The sequence below is a fragment of the Protopterus annectens genome, chromosome 6.part0 (assembly GCF_019279795.1).
Source record: "Protopterus annectens isolate FY-2018-M chromosome 6.part0, PAN1.0, whole genome shotgun sequence".
Lineage (NCBI taxonomy): Eukaryota > Metazoa > Chordata > Ceratodontiformes > Protopteridae > Protopterus > Protopterus annectens.
The window spans coordinates 706,420,437-706,440,436 of NC_056737.1; the positions used below are offsets into that span (position 1 = coordinate 706,420,437).

The 20,000-nt window shown below is 41.4% G+C and overlaps 1 protein-coding gene across 1 annotated transcript in view; it reads right to left on the bottom strand.

Annotated features, from left to right (window-relative positions):
- The window catches only part of SYNE2 (spectrin repeat containing nuclear envelope protein 2), a 3,814,665-nt gene that overhangs the window by 3,408,541 nt on the left and 386,124 nt on the right, over nucleotides 1–20,000 (bottom strand). The window contains exon 3 of the mRNA XM_044073561.1: nucleotides 16,514–16,575. Within this exon, the coding sequence (XP_043929496.1) occupies nucleotides 16,514–16,575 (62 nt within the window). The remainder of the gene's footprint in view (nucleotides 1–16,513; nucleotides 16,576–20,000) is intronic.

Consider the following 20,000-nt stretch of genomic DNA (forward strand, 5'->3'; position numbering starts at 1 on the left):
GTACCTATTTTTCATGGGACTTTGTCCACATTTTTGCCATTTCCAGGTTGAAAGGTATGGTCTTGAACCAGATATCTGTGTCACTGCATGTATTAAAGTTTTCCAGGGTAAGTAACGCTTGTAGGGTGTGGACATTTTAGTCAAATCTGTTAGCAATACTTTAATGTCCAAATTATATTTAGTTATTTTATTTAACATTTGTTTACTGGGAAAGTCTGACTGGACACAGGTCCTTTTTCAGCAGATGCCCGGGGAGAAAAGCTCCATGAATACATGTAAATTTTAATGCATGAATTACAATAATCAAAATATAAAGTAAACAAAATGCAGTATACATAAGAAAATACAAATTTGTTACATCATGACAGCAAAACCTAGGCTTTGAACTTAGCTAGGACTATTTGTAAAGTATGACTTATGTCAAGATATAAGGTTAAGACAGGCTGATAGGAATAAAAGATTAAACACAGGGGAAGAAGCTGGATATGATTTGGGTATACTGTAATGTATCAGAGCATTTACAAGTTATTTTGGAAGCTTTATAAGACCAATATTGCCTAAAAAGGAACTATGGCCCTATGACCAATGACCTGGGCACTACGATCTTATGCCCAATGACCCTGGCATGATGACTTTGCCTTACTGTCCGTACCTTTGTTTCTGTTCTTCATGGGAAACATATTATATGCTATAAAGAAAATAACTGATAACGATTGTAAACATTTTGAAAAAAAATGAAGACACATGCCGGACTAGCATCCATATACACTAGAATGACTTAAAAACACACACACTAGTCCCTGAAGTGATGGTAGCAATGGGAAGGATAAAGGAATAACCACTCTTCTTAGGAGTTATTATACAAGTGAGCTTTCCATATATTTAATATCAACTGACCTCTGCAAGTTTGAAACTAAATTAGGATTACTTGATCGATAAACAGGAACCGCTCCTTTCAAAAGGCCTATCCTGATGAGTGGCTCCTAAGGGATCCACTCTAGACTACAAAAAAAAAAAAAAAAAAAACACTCAAAGCAATGTAGATCATCATACTGAAACACAGCCCCTTACTACTATGCTTGACTATTACTGAATTTGAAATGCATAAATAAGTCCCTCTCCCTACCTAAGTAATGCTTACTAACCCTAACTGTAACCCTGCCCTTAACCTTTCATCTTACTTTAGAAAATCTCTTTCCTTAATGCCACCTCTACTCAGAAAAAACTATGTCTGCAAGTCCTGGCAGATTTTATTAATGGATTGCAATATGAAACTTGTTTTCGTTTTGTGATCTGTTAATTATGAGTGTGTTAAGTAAAGTTTTTGCATTAGTGATTGCTAGATATACTTGGATCAATCATTTGTGACTCAATCTTTCAGCATGTTGATCGACAGATCCTCTGCACCACCTTAGTAATGCATGCTAACTATGACCCTAACCCTAACTCTGCAGCTTACCTTAGAAAAATCCTTTCCGTAATACCATCACTTCACAAGACATGCTCAGACACAGACACACACATCAACAAACATGTACAATATTAACGCTACTCTCTTACATAACCCTTACTCTAACCGTAACTCGGCAACACTCACACAAACACAACCAAAGTACCTGTGCCTACGTTCTGTGTGGGCTTCTCTTGCTGCCTCAGGTTCCTCCCACATTCTAAAGACATGTAGTAGGTTAAATGGTGTGACAGCACTCAAACTCTAAGCTCCAGACTTGGGGACAAAACCAAAAAATAATGGGGGACAAAGGCCCAAAAATAGGGATACATTTTAAATATTGTTCTTATATACTTAAAAGGTTAGTAGAATACAAGGTGTTTCGCTAACGTACATTTTCTAAAGGATATAAAGTCTGCAGATCAAAAGCCTGTCATTATTTAGTGACTGCAAATTCAACAATTCACCAGAATACCATAAACTGCATGAGGAAAAGATGAAAAATATAAGGCGAAATCAGGGACAGATCAAAAGTATGAATGTCACTCCTAAAAACTGGCTGTTTGTGTGTCTGATCTGCAATGGTGTGGCACTCAGCCTAGGATTAAATACACGTCTTATGCCTACTGACTTCAAGGACATGTTCCAGATTCCTAGCAATTCTGAGTAACAAACTGATTATCAAAGAATGAACAAATAATTGTGAAGTAAAATAAGCACTGTTCAAGATGTTTGCTACATACTTCTGGTGGCACTTGCAAATCTTCCCTCTGCACTGCTTGACACAGCTAATAATTCATTTCTGCTGCTCAGAACATTACCATTGGAATGGTACGGGTTTTTGCAGTACATTTTGGGACATTTCGAGAAAAGAAAATCAAGCATAAATGAAGTTTGGCAACAAACTAAGTTGTCCCGGGACATCTTCGGGGCAGGCCAAAGGGGTTAAATAAATATACTGTTGGGAGTTACAGGGTTTGGGAATGGAAAGGGTTAAATGGAAGGAGGAATGTTTGGGAGGAAATGAAGTAAGGGTGGGGAGGGGCTTAAGGAGTGTAGAGAAGTGTAGCTGGGTAAGTAATCACATTTTGGCGTGAACTTGCTATATGGCAAGCTTACGTCCAGGACGACCTGTGAGTATGGTGATAGACAGGTAGGCCTTGGGTTACTAGTGGTACATAGAGAGGAGGTGGGTAACATTTGTGTTAAACATTTTTTTTTTTTTTTGCTACAGGAGGAATGTTGGCTGTTGGGTGGTTTTGACTGGGTTGCTGGGGCTGGGAGGCGAAGGACACGACTTAACTTTTAAATATGACTATTCTACACCGGGTTTTTATTAAGGTTGTTTAATCCTTAATTAGCACTGATGTTCAGCTGGGTATTGGTCATCGAGGTAGTGTATTTTGTTACATGCCCTCAGTATTATGTAGGGCAGTGGTTAAAACAAAATTTTAAGGGTCTGGTTCCTCCCTGTTGGTTTTGACTTGGTTGAGCAATTAGCCGGAGTAGAGGGTAGAGCAGCCTTTCACAGGCCGAGTAGCACTACTGTAGCAATATTAGGAATAGTTACTGCCACTCATGTGCAATTGAAGCAGTTCAAAGAGCAGGTTGTCATTAAGAGCACAGAGTTTTGCCTCACTTTTGGTCTGCTTTCATAAAATAGTGTTTTTGAACACAGTGGCAAATCATTGCAAATTAAGTTAGAAAATAGTGACCAATATTTGCTTGCGGACTTAATACCCATCAGAAAATTCATGCTAATGCAAAACAATCTGCTCTATAATCTGTGTGCTGTGGGATCAGTGTTGTTTGGTTGCTCCTGTTTTGGGCCCTTTGTCGCTCTTTTGTGGATGGCATTGCGATGAGTGCCTTGCTGTTTTGTAGCTGGTGAGGTTGGGCTGCATGTGCTTGTTTTGCCATCAATGGAGAGATCAAAGGTAGGTGGGGTTGTGTGCAAGTGTTGGTCTGGTGTGGCACATGGTGCCTAGCTGTTGAGGGTTATGGTTCATGTGTTGATGCAGTATATATTACTGCATTGAAGTGGAAAGAATTAAAAAACAAAAGAGTGTTGTATTTTCATGGTGTGTCTGAGTGTTTGTATCGTTTTTTTTTTTCCTTTTCCTTGTTTGGGGTTTTCTGACGGTTTGTTCGCAGCTCTTGAGGGTGAGGGTCAGGGACACTGACAGAGACTGGAGACTCCCAATTTGTGCTTCATGGGAAATCCTTGCTGGTGCGGTGCCTGTGACTCCTTCCACTTGAGTTTGTGTGGACGACGTTTGCGTCGCTCTTTGTGGTCCCCCTTTTTCCCATTGCTTGTGGCTTTGTCCATTGTGGTGCTGGTCTTTGAAGATGGCAGTCATGATGGTACAACAGGTGGCATATCTGTTGTCTTGTTGCTGTCCTGTGAGTTTGAGCTCCTATCCTTTTGGAGGTGCATGCTATCGCAGAGCCGTTGGTGCTGTTCACCTTCCAATTTTGGAACAGCAGTAATTGAAACTAGGGTGTTGATTTCTATACCTTTGGCCTTCTGTGTCTGTTTTTTGTTTGAGGCTGCTGTTGGCAGGTACGGATGTGGGTAGTGTGTTGAAAGGGTCGGGGTGCCTCTTGTGGACTCCTGGGAATGTCTCAAAAAAAAAAAAAAAAAGAGAAAGAGAGAAGGTAGTCATTTGGTGAGTGTGTACTTTTGGCGGTCCATGCTTTCATGAGAAGGCTGGTTTTTGCTACACAGTTTTGGTCTATTTTCCATGGATTGCATTTGCTGGATGGAGTGGGTTGTTGGCATCTTTGTTGGTTGTAGGATGCTGGAGGCTGGCTTTGGCATATCTGTGCCTTTGCTTGGTGTTGGTGTTTTTTATGCAGATAGATCAGTGTTATCAGGAAGATGAGATGCTCCTGTTTAAAAAAAAAAATGTATGGTTTGCAACTTGGGGGCGAGTCATTGGGGAGTGAGGTAGCGAGTGCGGCAGACATTTTCAGTTGTAAGGATTTGAGTTTTGGGCTTCAGACCCGACAGGAGGTTCAGGCTGAGGGGAGACGTGTTCTGTCAGCTCTCTAAGTTTGTGTTAGCAGTATGTGAAATTGTCCCTAGATTTGGGCTTTTGCCCCTCTTTGAGTTAAGGCTTGGGTCGGGTTTTATGCTTTAAACGGTTGAGTTGTAAGCAATTGCTTCATGTTGATTTGGCTATATTGCTCGGCCTCATTTGTGGCCCTGGCAGACTTTGGTCAGAAAGTCACTCGGGGGGGGGGGTCTGTTTCTAACTGGGGCAGCTTCATTTGATGAGCCCTGTGGTTTTAAAATAAATAAAAATTACAAAAAAAAAAGGGTAAGGGATGGACTTGGGATGTAGTTAGGGTGTTGATGACTGCTGCCTGACTTGCTGGCGGGGAGATTGTTCGATGGTGAGGGGACTTTGCCCCACCTTGGGCTTTTGTTTCGCACAGCCTTCTGGTTTTCAGTGTGCAAGGAGATGCAAGGGGGTGTGGTAGACTGTGAGCTGTTCTGTTGACAGATGGCCAGTGGGCCAGTGTGGTGTGGCAATAACCACGGCATGAGGGGTGGCCTGCTTCTCAACTGTTTTGTTTTCGCAAGGGCTCACAGTTTCACACTATGTCTGGAATTAGGTGTTATCTGCTGGTCTATGTCATGGAACTGGCTGTCAGGTTGGTTGGTGGCTGATCATTGAGTGCTGCAGTTGGGGATGGTGGCTGCTGTGCAATTTGCAGACTGTGGGCCCTTAGGATTTCACGGTTGCCGGGTTTGCTCCAGTTGCTTTCTAAGAGGGCAACGGCTTGCTTTGTTTGACATGTGCGGGGAGTCTGTAATATCTCTGAGAGGTAGAGAGGCAGGCAAGCATTACCAGGAGAGCACGGCAGCTTTTCTCTCTATCACTGCTCTTAAAGTTGGGGTTTCTTAGGTCGGAAGTAGGAGGGGCAGGCAGTTTCTGGGTGGTGGGGAGTTGTAGACATTTGGATAAATGTGTAGTTTTAGTTGGATATAGCATTCGCATGGTTTTATTTTAGATGTCTGGACAAATGTTAACAAAGTATTGAAGTGTTAATGCAACAGGTGTTCGACCTCTCTCTGGTTTAAAGTATTTTATATAAGGAAGATACCTTACAGTCCAGATTTAAAGCTGGTAAGCCTAACATTACACTGAAATGTGGTAGTTGTCATATTTGATATTCTATTACTGAAGGCTTGTCAGTCTGGGGCATATTAATAAGAGTATTCTAATAATGAACATTTAGAAATGGAGGGAGGTAATGGGAGAAGGGAAGTATATAAAAAATAAATAAGTTTTGGGCCTTTGCCTCATGGTTATTTACCGCTTTGTCCAGGTTTTGTTCTAGGTGAGAGGTTGTGCTCTTATGTTGGACTGTGCTACCGAAGCCTCAGACCGGACATCTGGTTTGAAACTGGAGGTAAGGGAAGTGGTAGTGTTAATGCGTATGTCAGTGAAACAAAATGGTGAGCTTCTCATACTTAATTACAGATGCATTGAGTTGATACCTCATAATGCAATACATCTGAACAAAGCAAGACATAAGGGGGGGGGGGGTCAAAGGCCTGAAGAGGGCATTGTGCATAGGCACAAGATAGTGGGTTGATCACTAGTTTTGTTTTGAAGGGGTCGTGGAGATTGTAGGTAGGAAGGGGATGAATTGGAGAACTATGAGGCATAAAGGGGCACTCCAAGAGGCATCTGTTTTAAGCACTGTCATCTTATTGTTGGGTACAGGTTGCAGTTAATGGCTCATTTTGTTTAAGAAGGGTCATAGGGTTAAGTCTGGTACATACACATGGGGCATAGGGTTCAACATTCATCTTTGTCAACCTTGAGAGGCATGGTGTTTATTTTGTTTTCTTTTACAGAATTGTGAGGTATGGAAATGGAGCGGGCTTCGATTGGTGACCTGAAGAAAAGGTGTTCAAAGGTGACTGAGACTGTTTCAAGGGATGTCTCGGTTGTTCGGGTGGTGCACAGAGGTCACGGATGCGGGGGCACAGAAGGAATCATGGTCAGTGCAGTGACAAAAAGGGAATTGAAAGGTAAGGGATGCTGCTTGCAGAGATATTGGGTTCGTGGAATGGGGCACAATGGGTTTGCAGGTAATCTGCCTCTGTGGGTCATTACGGCACATCCAAGTTGGGGGAGGTGTAGGGATAATTTGGGGCATATCTAGGTGGGGACACGGTAATGCTAGGCCGAGGATGTTTAGGGAGTATATGGTTTTTCACAGAGGGGGTGCAGCACATCAATTGTAGGATCTTAGACAGCAACTAAGTTAATCGTTCCAGGGCCTTGGTGAGCTGGCCAAGCTCAGTTATTTTCAAGTGCTGTGCTAACTGTTTGCAGGAAGGGCTTAGGTGTGAACTCTGGGTGACTGTATGTGGGGAGTGATTTTATAGTACCATTCAGTTCTCGGTAGATGGCTAAGGAGGTGTTTGATAAGAGGTGGGAGTTGTTCCATTGTGGTAATTTGGGGAGATAAACCTTTCAAACAAGTGTCATGTTTGTATATCGGGTAAGGTTTTAGAGTGAGTTGCGCATGGAACATTCGATTTCTGACTTGGGCTTGTAGGTGTGCAGTATGGGTATGACTTTTATGGGTGGATAAGGTTTGCTGGAGCATTGCGGGTATGGGGGTGTTTTGAGGACATGGGGAGTGTCGAGTTGTGGGCCTAGCTTCAATTGCGGTCGATGGGAGGCTGGGGATGAAAGTTTAGTTAGTTGACAGGAGTGGGAGCATGGTAAGACAGTTTATTTGGTCAGGAGGATGTAGCCACGATTATTGTGAACAGACTGATGGGTGTAATGTTAGATTGAGGTGGTTGAGCTAAGACAATTTAGCAGAGGCAGTTTAGGGGCAGGGTGTGCTTTGACAATGCTTAATGTCATTAAGAATGTTTGATTGGTGTATGTAGACAATTTACATTGTTTCTCTTTTCTCTTTCTTTTGCAGGTGACAGTAGTTGAGGCCTGAAGGAAGTAGCTTTGGAAAGGTGATGGAGTTGACAGGGGGCTGTGTTTGCTGTTTGGCTACACCGGCTGCAGAACAGGTCCTGCTCACCAGAGTGGTGCAATGTGCCCTCAGAATGCAGTGAACAGAGGGAGCAAGGGTTCATGACTTGAGGGAAGCTGAGTGAAAGGAAATGTATTCTGTTGGAGTGATTGTTCAGGTGTGGTATAAGGGGGTCACGGGTAATTCTATCTTATTTACGTTCATCAAGACATGTTACTGTACTGGTATGTTAGGGCTTTTGGGTTGATAAGGATCAGACTCGATTTACAGATAATGAGCTTTATATCAGAGCTTTGGCTGGCTAACATCTACCTGAAATCAGTTGGATGTATAAGTGAATTTAAGTACACTTTTATCTGCTCTTTTGCATATAGTACTGTATTTAATTTATTTATTTGTGTTTTTCACTGAATATTAACTCAACTGAAGTTGTGGCTGTCTCTCTACAGTTAGTTCCCCACTCACTCTCCCTGTTCTTGTTTTGGTATTAATGTTAGTGGCTTTGAAATTGCCCGCTCCTTTTGTAGATTTGTATTTGGATACTCCTTCTGGGCCCATCTCATTTGCTCACTCAACTGAGTGCAGTGAGATCATATTCTGATTTCAGGCACTCCTGCTGTGTACAAAGAGAGCATTTGGGAATGACAACCCCTGTAGCCTCTTAATCCTGCTCTGTTCCTTCCCTCAAAAAAAAAAAAAAAAAAAAAAAAAAATATATATATATATATATATATATATATATTATTCATCTGCGCTTACTGTAACTGTCTTAGCTGCTATTCTGTGTGCTGTTATCTGTTCAGTCGCTCTTACTCTGTACTTATTACTGCTTGTTAGTAGCCTTCTAATTTACTGCCTTCTGCACTTGTTTTTTAGTTATTTGTTAATTTAATTGCATTTATTTAAACTGTGTTTGCCATAGTGCTGGCCTACACTACAATTTGAATTGTATTTACTGCTGTTTTAGCTGTTTTTCTGTAACAAAAAAAATAAAAAAATTCTAAGCTTGTTTCCTGACTTTCCTGTAATTAGTCAAGTCCAGATACAGACTTGCTGTATCCAGGACTGTTGGTAAGCTTCTGAGCCCCCCAAGCCTTTCTGTGTTGGAGGGAAGCCTTCTAGCTTATAAGTGGGAGTGGTAAGCACTAGGTAGCCTATCTACCACGGGAAGACTGGGTTTTGGCCCTGAAATTGTAGTTCATTGGCCATTTGGGCAGTTTTTCCATATCTTTCTACTTTCTGGTTAAAAGCCGGTTTTGCGTTTGGTCCCCGCCTTTCCTATAACTAGTGCAATCCAGGTACAGATTTGCTGTATCCAAGACTGTTGGTAAGTTTCTGAGCCCCCCAAGCCCTTCTGTGTTGGAGAGAAGCCTTCTAGCTTATCAGTGGAAGTGGTAAGCCCCCCCAAGCCCTTCTGTGTTGGAGAGAAGCCTTCTAGCTCATCAGTGGAAGTGGTAAGCACTAGGTAACCTATCTACCACAGGAGGAGTGGTTGCTGGCCCAGAAATTACAGTTTATTGACCGTTTGGGAAGCTTTTCCATCTCTTTCAACCTTCTGATTTAAAAGCCTGTGTTTGCACTTGTTTCCTGCCTTTCCTGTTACTAGTCTAGTCCAGTTACAGATATGCTGTATCCAGGACTCTTTTTAAGCTTCTGAGCCCCCCCCCAAGTCTTTCTGTGTTGGACGGAAGCCTTCTAGCTTATCAGTGGGAGTGGTAAGCACTAGGTAAACTATCTACCACAAGAGGAGTGGTCCCTGGCTCAGAAATTGCAGCTATTGGCTGTTTGAGCAGTTTTTTTCCATCTCTTTCAACTTTCTGGTTTGAAAGCCGCAATTGTGCCTGTTTCCCGCCTTTCCTATAACTAGCCTAGTCCGATTACAGAGTTGCTGTTTCCAGGATTGTTAGTAAGCTTCTAAGCCCACAAGCCTTTCTGTGTTGGAGGAAATCCTTCTAGCTTATCAGTGGAAGTGGAAAGCACTAGGTAGCCTATCCTCCATGAAAAGAGTGAGTTTTGGCCCAGAAATTGTAGTTTATTTGGCTGTTTGGGCAGTTTTCCATCTCTTTCAACTTTCTGGCTTAAAAGCCTACATTTGTACTTGTTACCCACCTTTCCTGTAACTAGTCTAGTCCAGGTACAGATTTGCTGTATTCCAGGACTCTTTGTAAGCTTTTGAGCCCCCCCCCCAAGCCTTTCTGTGTTGAAGGGAAGCCTTCTAGCTTATCAGTGGGAGTGGTAAGCATTAGGTAGCCTATCTACCAAAAGAGGAGTGGTTCCTGAACCAGAAATTGTAGCTATTGGCCGTTTGGGCAGTTTTTTCCATCTTTTTCAACGGTCTGGTTTAAAAGCCGTACTTGTGCTTGTTTCCCACCTTTCCTGTAACTAGCCTAGTCCAGATACAGAGCTGCGGTATCCAGAACTGTTGGTAAGCTTCTGAGCCCCGCAAGTCTTTCTGTGTTGGAGCAAAACCTTCTAGCTTATCAGTGGGAGTAGTAAGCACTAGGTAGCCTGTCTACCACGAGAGGAGAGGTTCTTGGCCCAGAAACTGTAGTTTATTGACCATTTGGACAGTTTGTCCGTGTCTTTCAACTTTCTGGTTTAAAAGACCACATCTGCGCTTGTTTCCCATCTTTCCTGTAACAAACCAACTGGGTAGCACTAGAAAGCCTTAAACTGATACAAACCTTCCGGCTTAGGAGAGATACTTTGGAGTGATTACGTATCAGTTTTCTGTACTTTTTTGCTGTACTTAACTGGTTTCCGCCTAAACCCAGATTTTCCAGCATTTAGTGTGATTTAAAAGCTTGTTTTTTTTTTCACATATTGTACTTATTTGACTGCCTGCACTTTTAAAAAGTTATTTTTTGTTTAAATAATTTGTTTAACTGTTGTAGGCTACACACTAAAGTGCGATAGCCTTTTCTGATAGTTTGCAGTCGTTTAAAGCTGTTTTAAGTGTATTTTTTAATGTTTTTGCCTTATCTTTTCAAAAAAACAAAAAAAAACTAAAAAATTCCTTGTTTCCCACCTTTCTAAGTTAGTATAGTCCAGTTTTCAGGCTAGTACTGAATTCAGGGCTGTGATACTAGTTTCTGAGTTGCCCATACCTTACTTGGATAGAAGGAAGTTTTTCTGTTCACTTGTGAGAGAGGGGAGCTTTGAGCAACCTATCTGTCCCTGGAGGAGTGGTTCCAGCCCTTAAGTTAGTAGTTTATTGGCCTTTTGGGCTAATTTCTCTCTCTTTCATTTCCCTACTAAAAAAAACACATTTGCACGGTTTTGCGCACCAGGCAGTGCCGGTTAGCTACGGTTAAATTGGCTCCACTAAGTCTCCTCTTCAGTTTTTCCCTTGAAACTAGTCTAACTCTCAATCTAAGCACTCAAAAGCATCTTACAGCCCAGCACTTGCTCAGACCTAATAGCAAGCACTAATATACCCTGACACTGACTGCCCAGCAGGGCAAGGCTCTTTATTTACCCCTCACCAACCAAGCGACTAAACAGCTCACCCTACTATTAAGGCATGACCAAAGGGCAACTTCAGGTGTACTCTCCAGTCCAGCTGGTGAATCTGGGTATCCTGAGGCAATGTTACAACTGCCTCATGTACACAGACAACCCTCTCCTCCTACCACAAAACACTAACATATGCAAGAGATGCAATTATACAGCCAAACTGGAAGCTAAACTGTCTCCACCCAAGACTAGAAAAGACAGTCAAGAGGAGAAGGTTAACATTTGCACCACAACTCCAGACGCACACATTCCTACTAAAACAGCACTGGCAAAAAATACACATAAATACACAAAATCATACTCGGAGGCTCTAAATAAAAACCTGCAAAAGCATCAGAGACCTCCAAAGCAGACACCCAAACAACCTGCACTTCCTGTCACAAACCAGACAACACATAAAACACAAAATCAGTGTGCTGCACAATCACAGCCCTTAAGGCTAAATAACATACCTAACACACTAGTAACAGGTGACTCTATAGTCAGGCACACTGACGTCCCACTCACTAGGCTGGAGAAGCAGAAGGTTCCTGTTAGCTGCCTGTCGGGAGCCAGAATCCACCACATAACACAAGCACTCAGGTTGCTCCAGAACAAGTACAAATAAGACTGTCATTGTTCATGTTGGTGTGAATGACCTGAGACATACCTCCCTGGACTACATGAAAAGAATCATGGAAGAGCTCTCTGATCATGTAGCCCAGGCTGGTATGACCCTGACCTTGAGTAGCATCCTGCCCTCACCAAGAATGATACCTCAGTATAAAGAAAAAATGATCAATTTCAACAATTGACTAAGCTTCTGGTGTTATTCAAAGGGGATCCAGTGTCTGTCAGCCTGGGATGACATGCTCGACAAGCTGCGTTGCTTCACAAGGGACGGCTTGCACCTGTCACCCCTAGGCTTTTGAATAATGGCCAAGGCTCTTGCTGCCCCCATAGTGCCTTTTTTAGGCAAGGCTCAAAAGTCAAACCCACCTCTCTAAACAGCACAATTAACAAAAAACTGAGGGTTATGCTACTCAACGCCAGGAGTTTAAATCTCAAAATGCACGTGCTCAAAGCACTCCTCAGTATGGAGAACGTCGACATCTGTGCAGTAACTGAAACCTGGTTCAAGGCTCCAGAGAGCACCCCAGCACTACCGGGCTACAACTAATATCACACATTTCAGCCACAGAACACGGACCAAAACACAAAAGGAGGGGGTGTATCCATATTCATCAAAGATACCTACACTTCCAGGTTAGTGGCGCAGCATGATACCTCTGAGATCATCCATGTGCAACTAACATTGGGCAAATCTGCAATGCAAATTGTGGCCTGCTACAGAGCACACTCCATGACCCAGGACAACTCCACCTTTCTGGAGACACTGGAAAACATGAAAGTCCTACCAAACACCCTGATATTGGGTGATTTCAATTACCCTACCATTCACTGGGAAAACTACTCGAGTGCAAATTCCCAGGCCCAGTACTTCCTGGAATTCATCAACGCAAATGCCCTGGATCAGCTGGTAAACTCCCCTACCAGAGGTGAAAACATATTGGACCTGGTCATCACCAACACGGGTGACAGGTGTTCCACACCGGAGGTCAATCCGTCACTGGTTAGATCAGACCATAAACTAATCACTCCGGATGACCACACCCCACCACCACCCCCAACTGAGGAAACCACAGTAAAAACTTTTCTAAAGCAAACTTCACCTTACTTAAGACAGAGGTGGTAAGTTTCACAGCCCCCACGCTAAAGGATAATGCTTCCCAAGATGCAGAAACCTTTACAAATGCACTCTATCAGCTCCTACAAGGATGCATGGATTGTGCCATCCCTAGCAAAACCAAGACTCACTCCTCTAAGAGAAGGAAACCAGTTTGGTGGACCCCTGCAATAAACAGGCTATACAATAGAAGGAGGAAACTAGTTCAGAAAAAAAAAGCAAATTCCAAGAAGGAAATACATCCCTGATTACTATCAGTAAGAAACTGAGGTCTCTCATGAAATCATCCAAGGCTAACTTCAAAAGAAAAATGGCCAAGGATTCAAAAGATAACCACAAAGCCTTCTTTAGCTATGTTAAGAATCTAAGTGGCAACTCGCAGATATGCACTGAACTAGTGCAAAATAGCACAAAATATACTGAACCTACTGATATTGCCAACATCCTGGCAGACAGATTCAGTGCAAACTTCACCCCCTCTCACCTCCAAAAGGGCCCACAACAATACTGAAAAAGTGTAGTGTCCCAAAAATCACAGACGCACAGGTGAAAACAGCCCTTTCAAAAGCCAAAAACACAGTGTCAATGGGACCAGATGGTGTCCCAGGCTGCGTCTTGCACAAACTACAGAACGAACTAACCCCCCACCTAAACACACTGTTCAACCTCAGCCTCTTCACAGGCTACATGCCCATAGAATGGTGCACAGCAATAGTTCTCCACAAAGGAGGGGCCACAACTGACCCTGGTAACTATCACCCCATAAGCCTAACTAGCCTGGTCTGCAAGGCTATGGAGCGTATCATCATGGAACTCATTAACAAACACATTGGGAACCTCTAAACACTTGACCTGACCCTGCTCTGTTAAGGGCAGATCATGCCTACGAAACCTGGTTGACTTCTTCGAGATAGTCACCAAGGCCACAGATGAGGGAAAGGTGGTTCACACAGCCTACCTTGATCTTGCCAAGGCTTTCCACACCATTCCCCACTCTGGTATTACAGAAAAACTCACCAGCCTAAACATAAACCCCTACGTCACGAGATGGGTTTCTAACTGGCTTACAGACAAAAAAATCACACGGTAAGAATAGCGGGCTCCAGGTCCGACTCTAAACCAGTCACAAGTGGTGTCCCACAAGGCTCGGTCCTGGGACCCCTAGTTTGGCATATACTTCTCAGAAGTACAGGCAAACAGAGGAGGACTATGGCTAACCAAGTTCACCGATGACTGCAAACTGGGAGCCATAATTGACTCTCCAGCTGACATGGACATCCTCCAAAAGGGCCTTACTGAGATGGACACCTGGTGTCAAAGTCATGGCCTCAAGCTAAATGCCCAAAAATGCATAGTCATCCTATTTGGGAAAAACAAAACACCCATGAATTACCACATAGGTGGCAGCCCCCTTAATACAGAAGAGGTAATAAGAGATCTGGGGACCCAGGTAGATAGTAATCTCTCCTTTGACAATCATATTGCCAAAGTAGTTAGGAAATCCTTCTATGTGGCCCATCTAATTACTAAAGGGTGTGCATCTAGAAATAAAAAGAGGTTATAATGCCCCTCTACTCGTCACTCATTAGACCCATCATAGAGTACAATACCCCATTTGGGATGTACCTCACAAGACACTTCCAACAGCTGGAAAGACCACAAAAGTACCTCACCAAAAGATTACTGGTCTCAAACATATGTCCTATGCAGCCCGACTGAAAAAACTTCAGCTGTACTCAGTGGCATATTGCTTACTCAGAGGTGATCTCTGCCTGACTTACAAAGCCATATCCAACTCAGAATTGATGGACATGCTCCACCTAAAGAAATCCAAGTCACTGTGAGCCTCTAGTGAGCTAAACCTCGTCACAACAATAAAAAGAACATGTTGGAGGGATAGATTCCTGTCACAGAGACTCCCCATGCTTTGGAACAAAATTCCAAATTACATCAGGCAGAGCCCCTCACTAACACTCTTCAAGAGAAACCTTGACGAGTGGATGGGTAACAGAAAATACACCACTAGGATCACTTCATTGGCTCTGCTTGACAGAGGATCAGTTAATTAATCAATGGGGTGGCGAAAGCTGACACACTCTGGCTAGGCTTATAAATGCCCTCAGGCAGATAGCCTAGTACCTACCTATGAACCTATGAGTACACTGAATGATGTTCGACTTGGCCCCTTTTTTATGGGGGGAAGTTGGTTAGGAAATTTTGGGAGGAGAGAGGCGGAACAGCCTGGTCAGGCTGGTGTGGCAGAGAAGAGGGCCAGGCTTGCCCTCTTATGTTCCCCCTCTGGTGTTTGGATGTTCATTTGCAGCTGGAGGCTGCATGTTAAATAAGCGGAGGTAAGGATGCTACTTATTTGGTGAAAGGTAATTCAATAAATGGTGCACGCATACATGCATATATTAAAAATGCATTATACTATCATAATTGATATTAACTGCACATTGCAAGATGCTTTCAATCTACAGACTCTCCAGCAATCAGGGAACTATTTTTAATACCTAGTTAACTATAATGCAGCCTTCAGTGGCTTTTTTTTTTTTTGTGCGACTTTCCAATTTTCCCTTCAGTAATACAGTCTAGGACCACCATACTGGGAAATACCACACCTGTGACAACAGCAGTAAAATCAGTGTTATGGTAGGGTAAGGCCACAGTTTCTACAGATCCTTTTGTCTAGTCATTTGAGCTCAGGTCTAACAAAAAATTTCAGTTTCGAGCTCATGTGCAAGCATATAAAATACATGAACTAAAAAATGCTTTCCATAAAAAACACTAGTCGATCTGCAGTACAAAGAAAAAAAACTCATGTTTCTTGACTGTCATGGTTTTCAGTGAGCAGACCGAGAGAGAGTGTGTGTGTGTGTGTGTGTGTGTGTGTGTGTGTTGCGCATATGTGTGCATGCCGAAGGAGGAGCTCCACAACATATAGTTGCTCTGCAGTATTTTTAAGATAAAATTTAAATTGTGTGACAATCAGATGCACTATTGCTTTTTTATATGCAGTGGTGAACTAATAACCCAAAAGGAAGAAACTCACTGACAGTACAGCTTTCTGTTTTTGAATCTTCAGATAGGAAACAATCATATGGAACAGTGTCAGACTGCTAAATAAAGTTAGGATTACATCAGCATGAAAAGTTCCTGTTCCTCTGTTCCTTTTAGCCTTATGAACTCTCAGATACCTACTACTATACAATGCCACGTAAACCATTACATTACTATCAGAGTTAACCTTTCTTGTTTTGGTAGGGTTCCCATCTTATAACCAATGTGCATGCTAATGGCAATTATTCCTGATGCCTAAATGTAATATGGAATACTCCTCCATTTTAGATTTTCTCCACAGTTTCTCTTTCTTGACACGTACATGCCTTTTTTTAAGTTAAACATTTTTGGCATTCCTTAATGCAACTGCGACAAATATAAATGAAGTTCTTACTCATGATCTGCAAAGATAACAAAAACTGGTCAGACCAAAAGGTAAGGGACACCTGTTGCCTTGCAGCAAGCTTCTACTACCTGCCAATATTAAATGATGTTTTAAACTGTGCAGTGACAGCAACACATGAAACGTGGCACAGAACAGTGGCGGTGTGTGAAGGTGTACTTACAGGCTATAATCTACTGTTTCCTCATAAACAGAAACACTGCACATCTTAACAAATGACTCTGAAGAAGCAAAAGTACAGATGTTATTTGTATAAATTACATTGTGTCATAAAGCTAATGATAACTGCTCTAAATACAAATACAATTAAAAATAAAATTGTACTTATTCTTACTTTTGCCAACTGTGCATTAATCCATTTAGTAAAGGTTTTCTTTTGGGTTTCCTCCTGTTCAGCTGTAAAAAAAAAAAAAAAAAAAAAAAAAAAAGTTCTCCATCAATCAAATTCATTAAAATATAAACTTGAAACATATTTCATACCATACCAAAATGTAGCTTGCCTGAAAATATAAAAAAGCTCTGAAGGTGCCCGATTAAGATTTAACTAAAGTGTATGTGTGTGCATGCACTTTGTGTGTGTTGGGGAGGTCTTTGGCAGACAAATAATTAGGCATCCATTAACCTTAACTGTTATGAGCAAATCTATGGAAAAAGCCTACAACAGTATTAGCAGAATGTGAAAAAAGCGCTGCTATAGTCATCAGTCAGAATGCTCTTCTGACCTTCTGTCTGTATCCTTTCAGTTCTACTGGGCAAGTTTACAGTCTTGGACTATGGATGAAAACGGTTACATATGACTAGTCCAGTTACACGGCTATAATACGCATGTAAATATGGAAGGAAGTAAATAAACAAATACATAAATGTCTACATGCATGGCTAATTACATAAATAAATGCAAAAAGAGGAAAGAAAACATGGACAAGTTTGAACTTGTCAGTAGTTGCATCAGTTCAAATGGCCATCATCCAGTGCTTTTTTGTTACTTCTTTCTTATTTACAAGTCAGGAAAGCACATTCTCAATAAAGAATCTTTCTTACATAGTTGTCACTTTATGAAAAGGATAATATATCTGAAAATGCAAAACAAAAACAATAGTACTGCAGTCTGTAAGCACTGGATAACACCAGTAACAATGATTTTGCAAGAAAGATAAACAGCTTATACACAGTCTGCACAAGGGATTAAAACTGGGTGATATACACCATGCTCATGTTGTATTTGCTGGGGCTTTGCAGTGATGGTCAGTTTAGTATTTCCCTTGCTGTGTATTCTTCTAATTACAGGCTTATTTGAGGACTTCAGCTGACTGAACTCCAGTGTGTTCAATTAAATTCACTAGCTGTGCCTACAACATAATTTTGAACAGTCACTTATGGAAATTGCAGAAAGATGTTATGAGATAAGCTCCTGAAGCTGCCTATTTGATTAATTGTGGCAATCAGGCAACCTATGAGTTTTTTCCCAAATCAAAGACTTGCAATTCATGTAACTTAACAAAATGACAGACTCTCATATCAGTTTACACTGAGAACATTCAATTTACAACTTTTAATTTGGCAACAAACTGCTCGTGAATCAGAAACCTTGGCAGAAGCAGAATTTGTATGACTACCTTACTGTTATGATCTAATACAACACTACAGAATTTATGAAGTTTTCAATACTAAAATCCATAATTAAATTTATAACCCAAATATTCAGACTGATTCAAAGCATATAATTTTGTATCAAAATGTGAAAAATCCTTGTTGTACAACTCCCTCAAAATGCCTCGTCCATTTTAAGCGCTATCACAAGAAAGAACAAATGCCCCAAAATGCAGTAAATGTGTGCTACAATGATTAATAATATTACAGCAAACATCTACTCCAACAAACCGTTTTCTGCAAAATAGTTTTAGTCTGCTTTTGTGTAACTCACTTTCTCACTTTTCAAATGTTTCCCAAAGTCTCTGTTTCCCAAACTCTGTGTTCCATTTTTTTTATTTCTGAGTTTATGTATGCATGTATGTATTCTGTATTTATTAATTTATTTTGCATATCTTTCCATTCTAATTACTTTGCAGAACTACTGAACCAATCTTTTCTAATCTGAAATAATCACCTAAAAAGCACATTTAAGTATTCTCGACATTTATGTTGATATTCAAGGCTAACAATCATTTACTGAAAAATACTCAATGGAAAACATTTCACTGATGCAGAATTACAGCAATGGTCCAACAGGCTCAGTTTTTTGAAATTTCTGAAGTCCATTAATTTGAGTTACTGTAAAGCAATTGCTTTCCCCTTGAAACAAGATGAAATACAGTAAATAACACTGCAAGACCTGAAGTTAGCAAAGATATGCTGTGAATTTCACTTCAGAATAATGGTATGTCATCTACAACTGATAGAGATGCAATGTTTCAAGATATACAGACCTTTGCTTTTGGGCAAAATGCACCTCTTTTAACACTCAAGCTTGTTTCATGGTATACAGGGTATATACCTGTTTACACTCATGAATGGAGACTTTCTTTATTGACCAAGGTACAGCACTGATCCCACTGGACCAATTTCATGCTCAGGGATACAGTAAAGAAAATACAAAGTACACAGCAAACTGACAGAACAGCTTAGCAAACATTTTCTTTAATGAGAAATGATTCTATATAATCATATGGATCTACTTTGAAAGGTGGAACCTCATATAATCGAAATCCACTTTCACAGGATGAAAATCGTGAAAGCTTAAATACTCGAACAGCAAATTTTTCCCAGGGAAAGTAAACACTTGCCCAACATGCCCTTTTCTCCACTACAGTGCGATCTGGAGTTGGTATATATAGTTAAGGGGGTGGGGGGGTTACTTACTTAGGTGTGTGCTTCGTTTAAGTTTGGGCAAGTATTTACTTGCCCTGGGAAAAATTTGCCATTCTGGTATTTAAGCTTTCACTATATCTGTTTCGTGAAAATGGATTTTGACTATATGAGGTTCAACCTTCGAAAGTAAATCCATACATATATATATATAAAAAACACATTGATTCGAAAACTCCCACGTTTACTATATACAGCATTTATAAAACCTTTGGAGGAAGATGGAGGAAAACAGAGGAGGAGGAGGAGGGAGAAGATGGAATAGGAAGAAGGAAAGGAAGTGGTGGTGGTGTGACATGATGACATTTACGTAGTTATATGAGAAGAGGAAGAAATGAAGAATTACGCATGCAAAAATCTGGGGGTGAGGGCAGGGCTTATCTGGCTGCATTATTTTGAAAGCATTTACACAAATAGGTGGAGTTGAATAAGAATGGCAGCGCCTAAAAACAGCATGTGTTAGGACTACAGAAAAGATATGTGGCTGAGCCAGGTATGGAAATAACGTACACACAGAAAGCTGGTAGTGGAATGCAGAAGTCCAGGAAGTCATCAAAAGAAAGAAGGAGTAAAGGAAGAAGTGGGAGACAGAAAAGGCTGACCAGGCTAGGAAGGACTACTGGTTGGCTAAGAAAGAATAGGGCATCAGAGGCACTCTAAAAACTTCTGGAAAGTGACTCAGGTGGCACAAAGAAACTATATCAGGTTGCAAGGCAAAGACAGAAAGATAAAGAAGATAGTCAGACACCCTTCATAAGGGATGCCAGCAACAACCTACTCACCAGTGCACAGGACATCAAAGTCAAATTCCAGCAGTTTCTGAATGAAGAAAATCCCACAGAAACTGTATTGTCCTAGAAACAGCCTACAATGAGAGAAGAAGAGGACCCCACCCTAGAAGAAGTAAGAACAGCACTAAGAAAATGTAGTCAGGGAAAGCAGCAGGCTCAGATGAG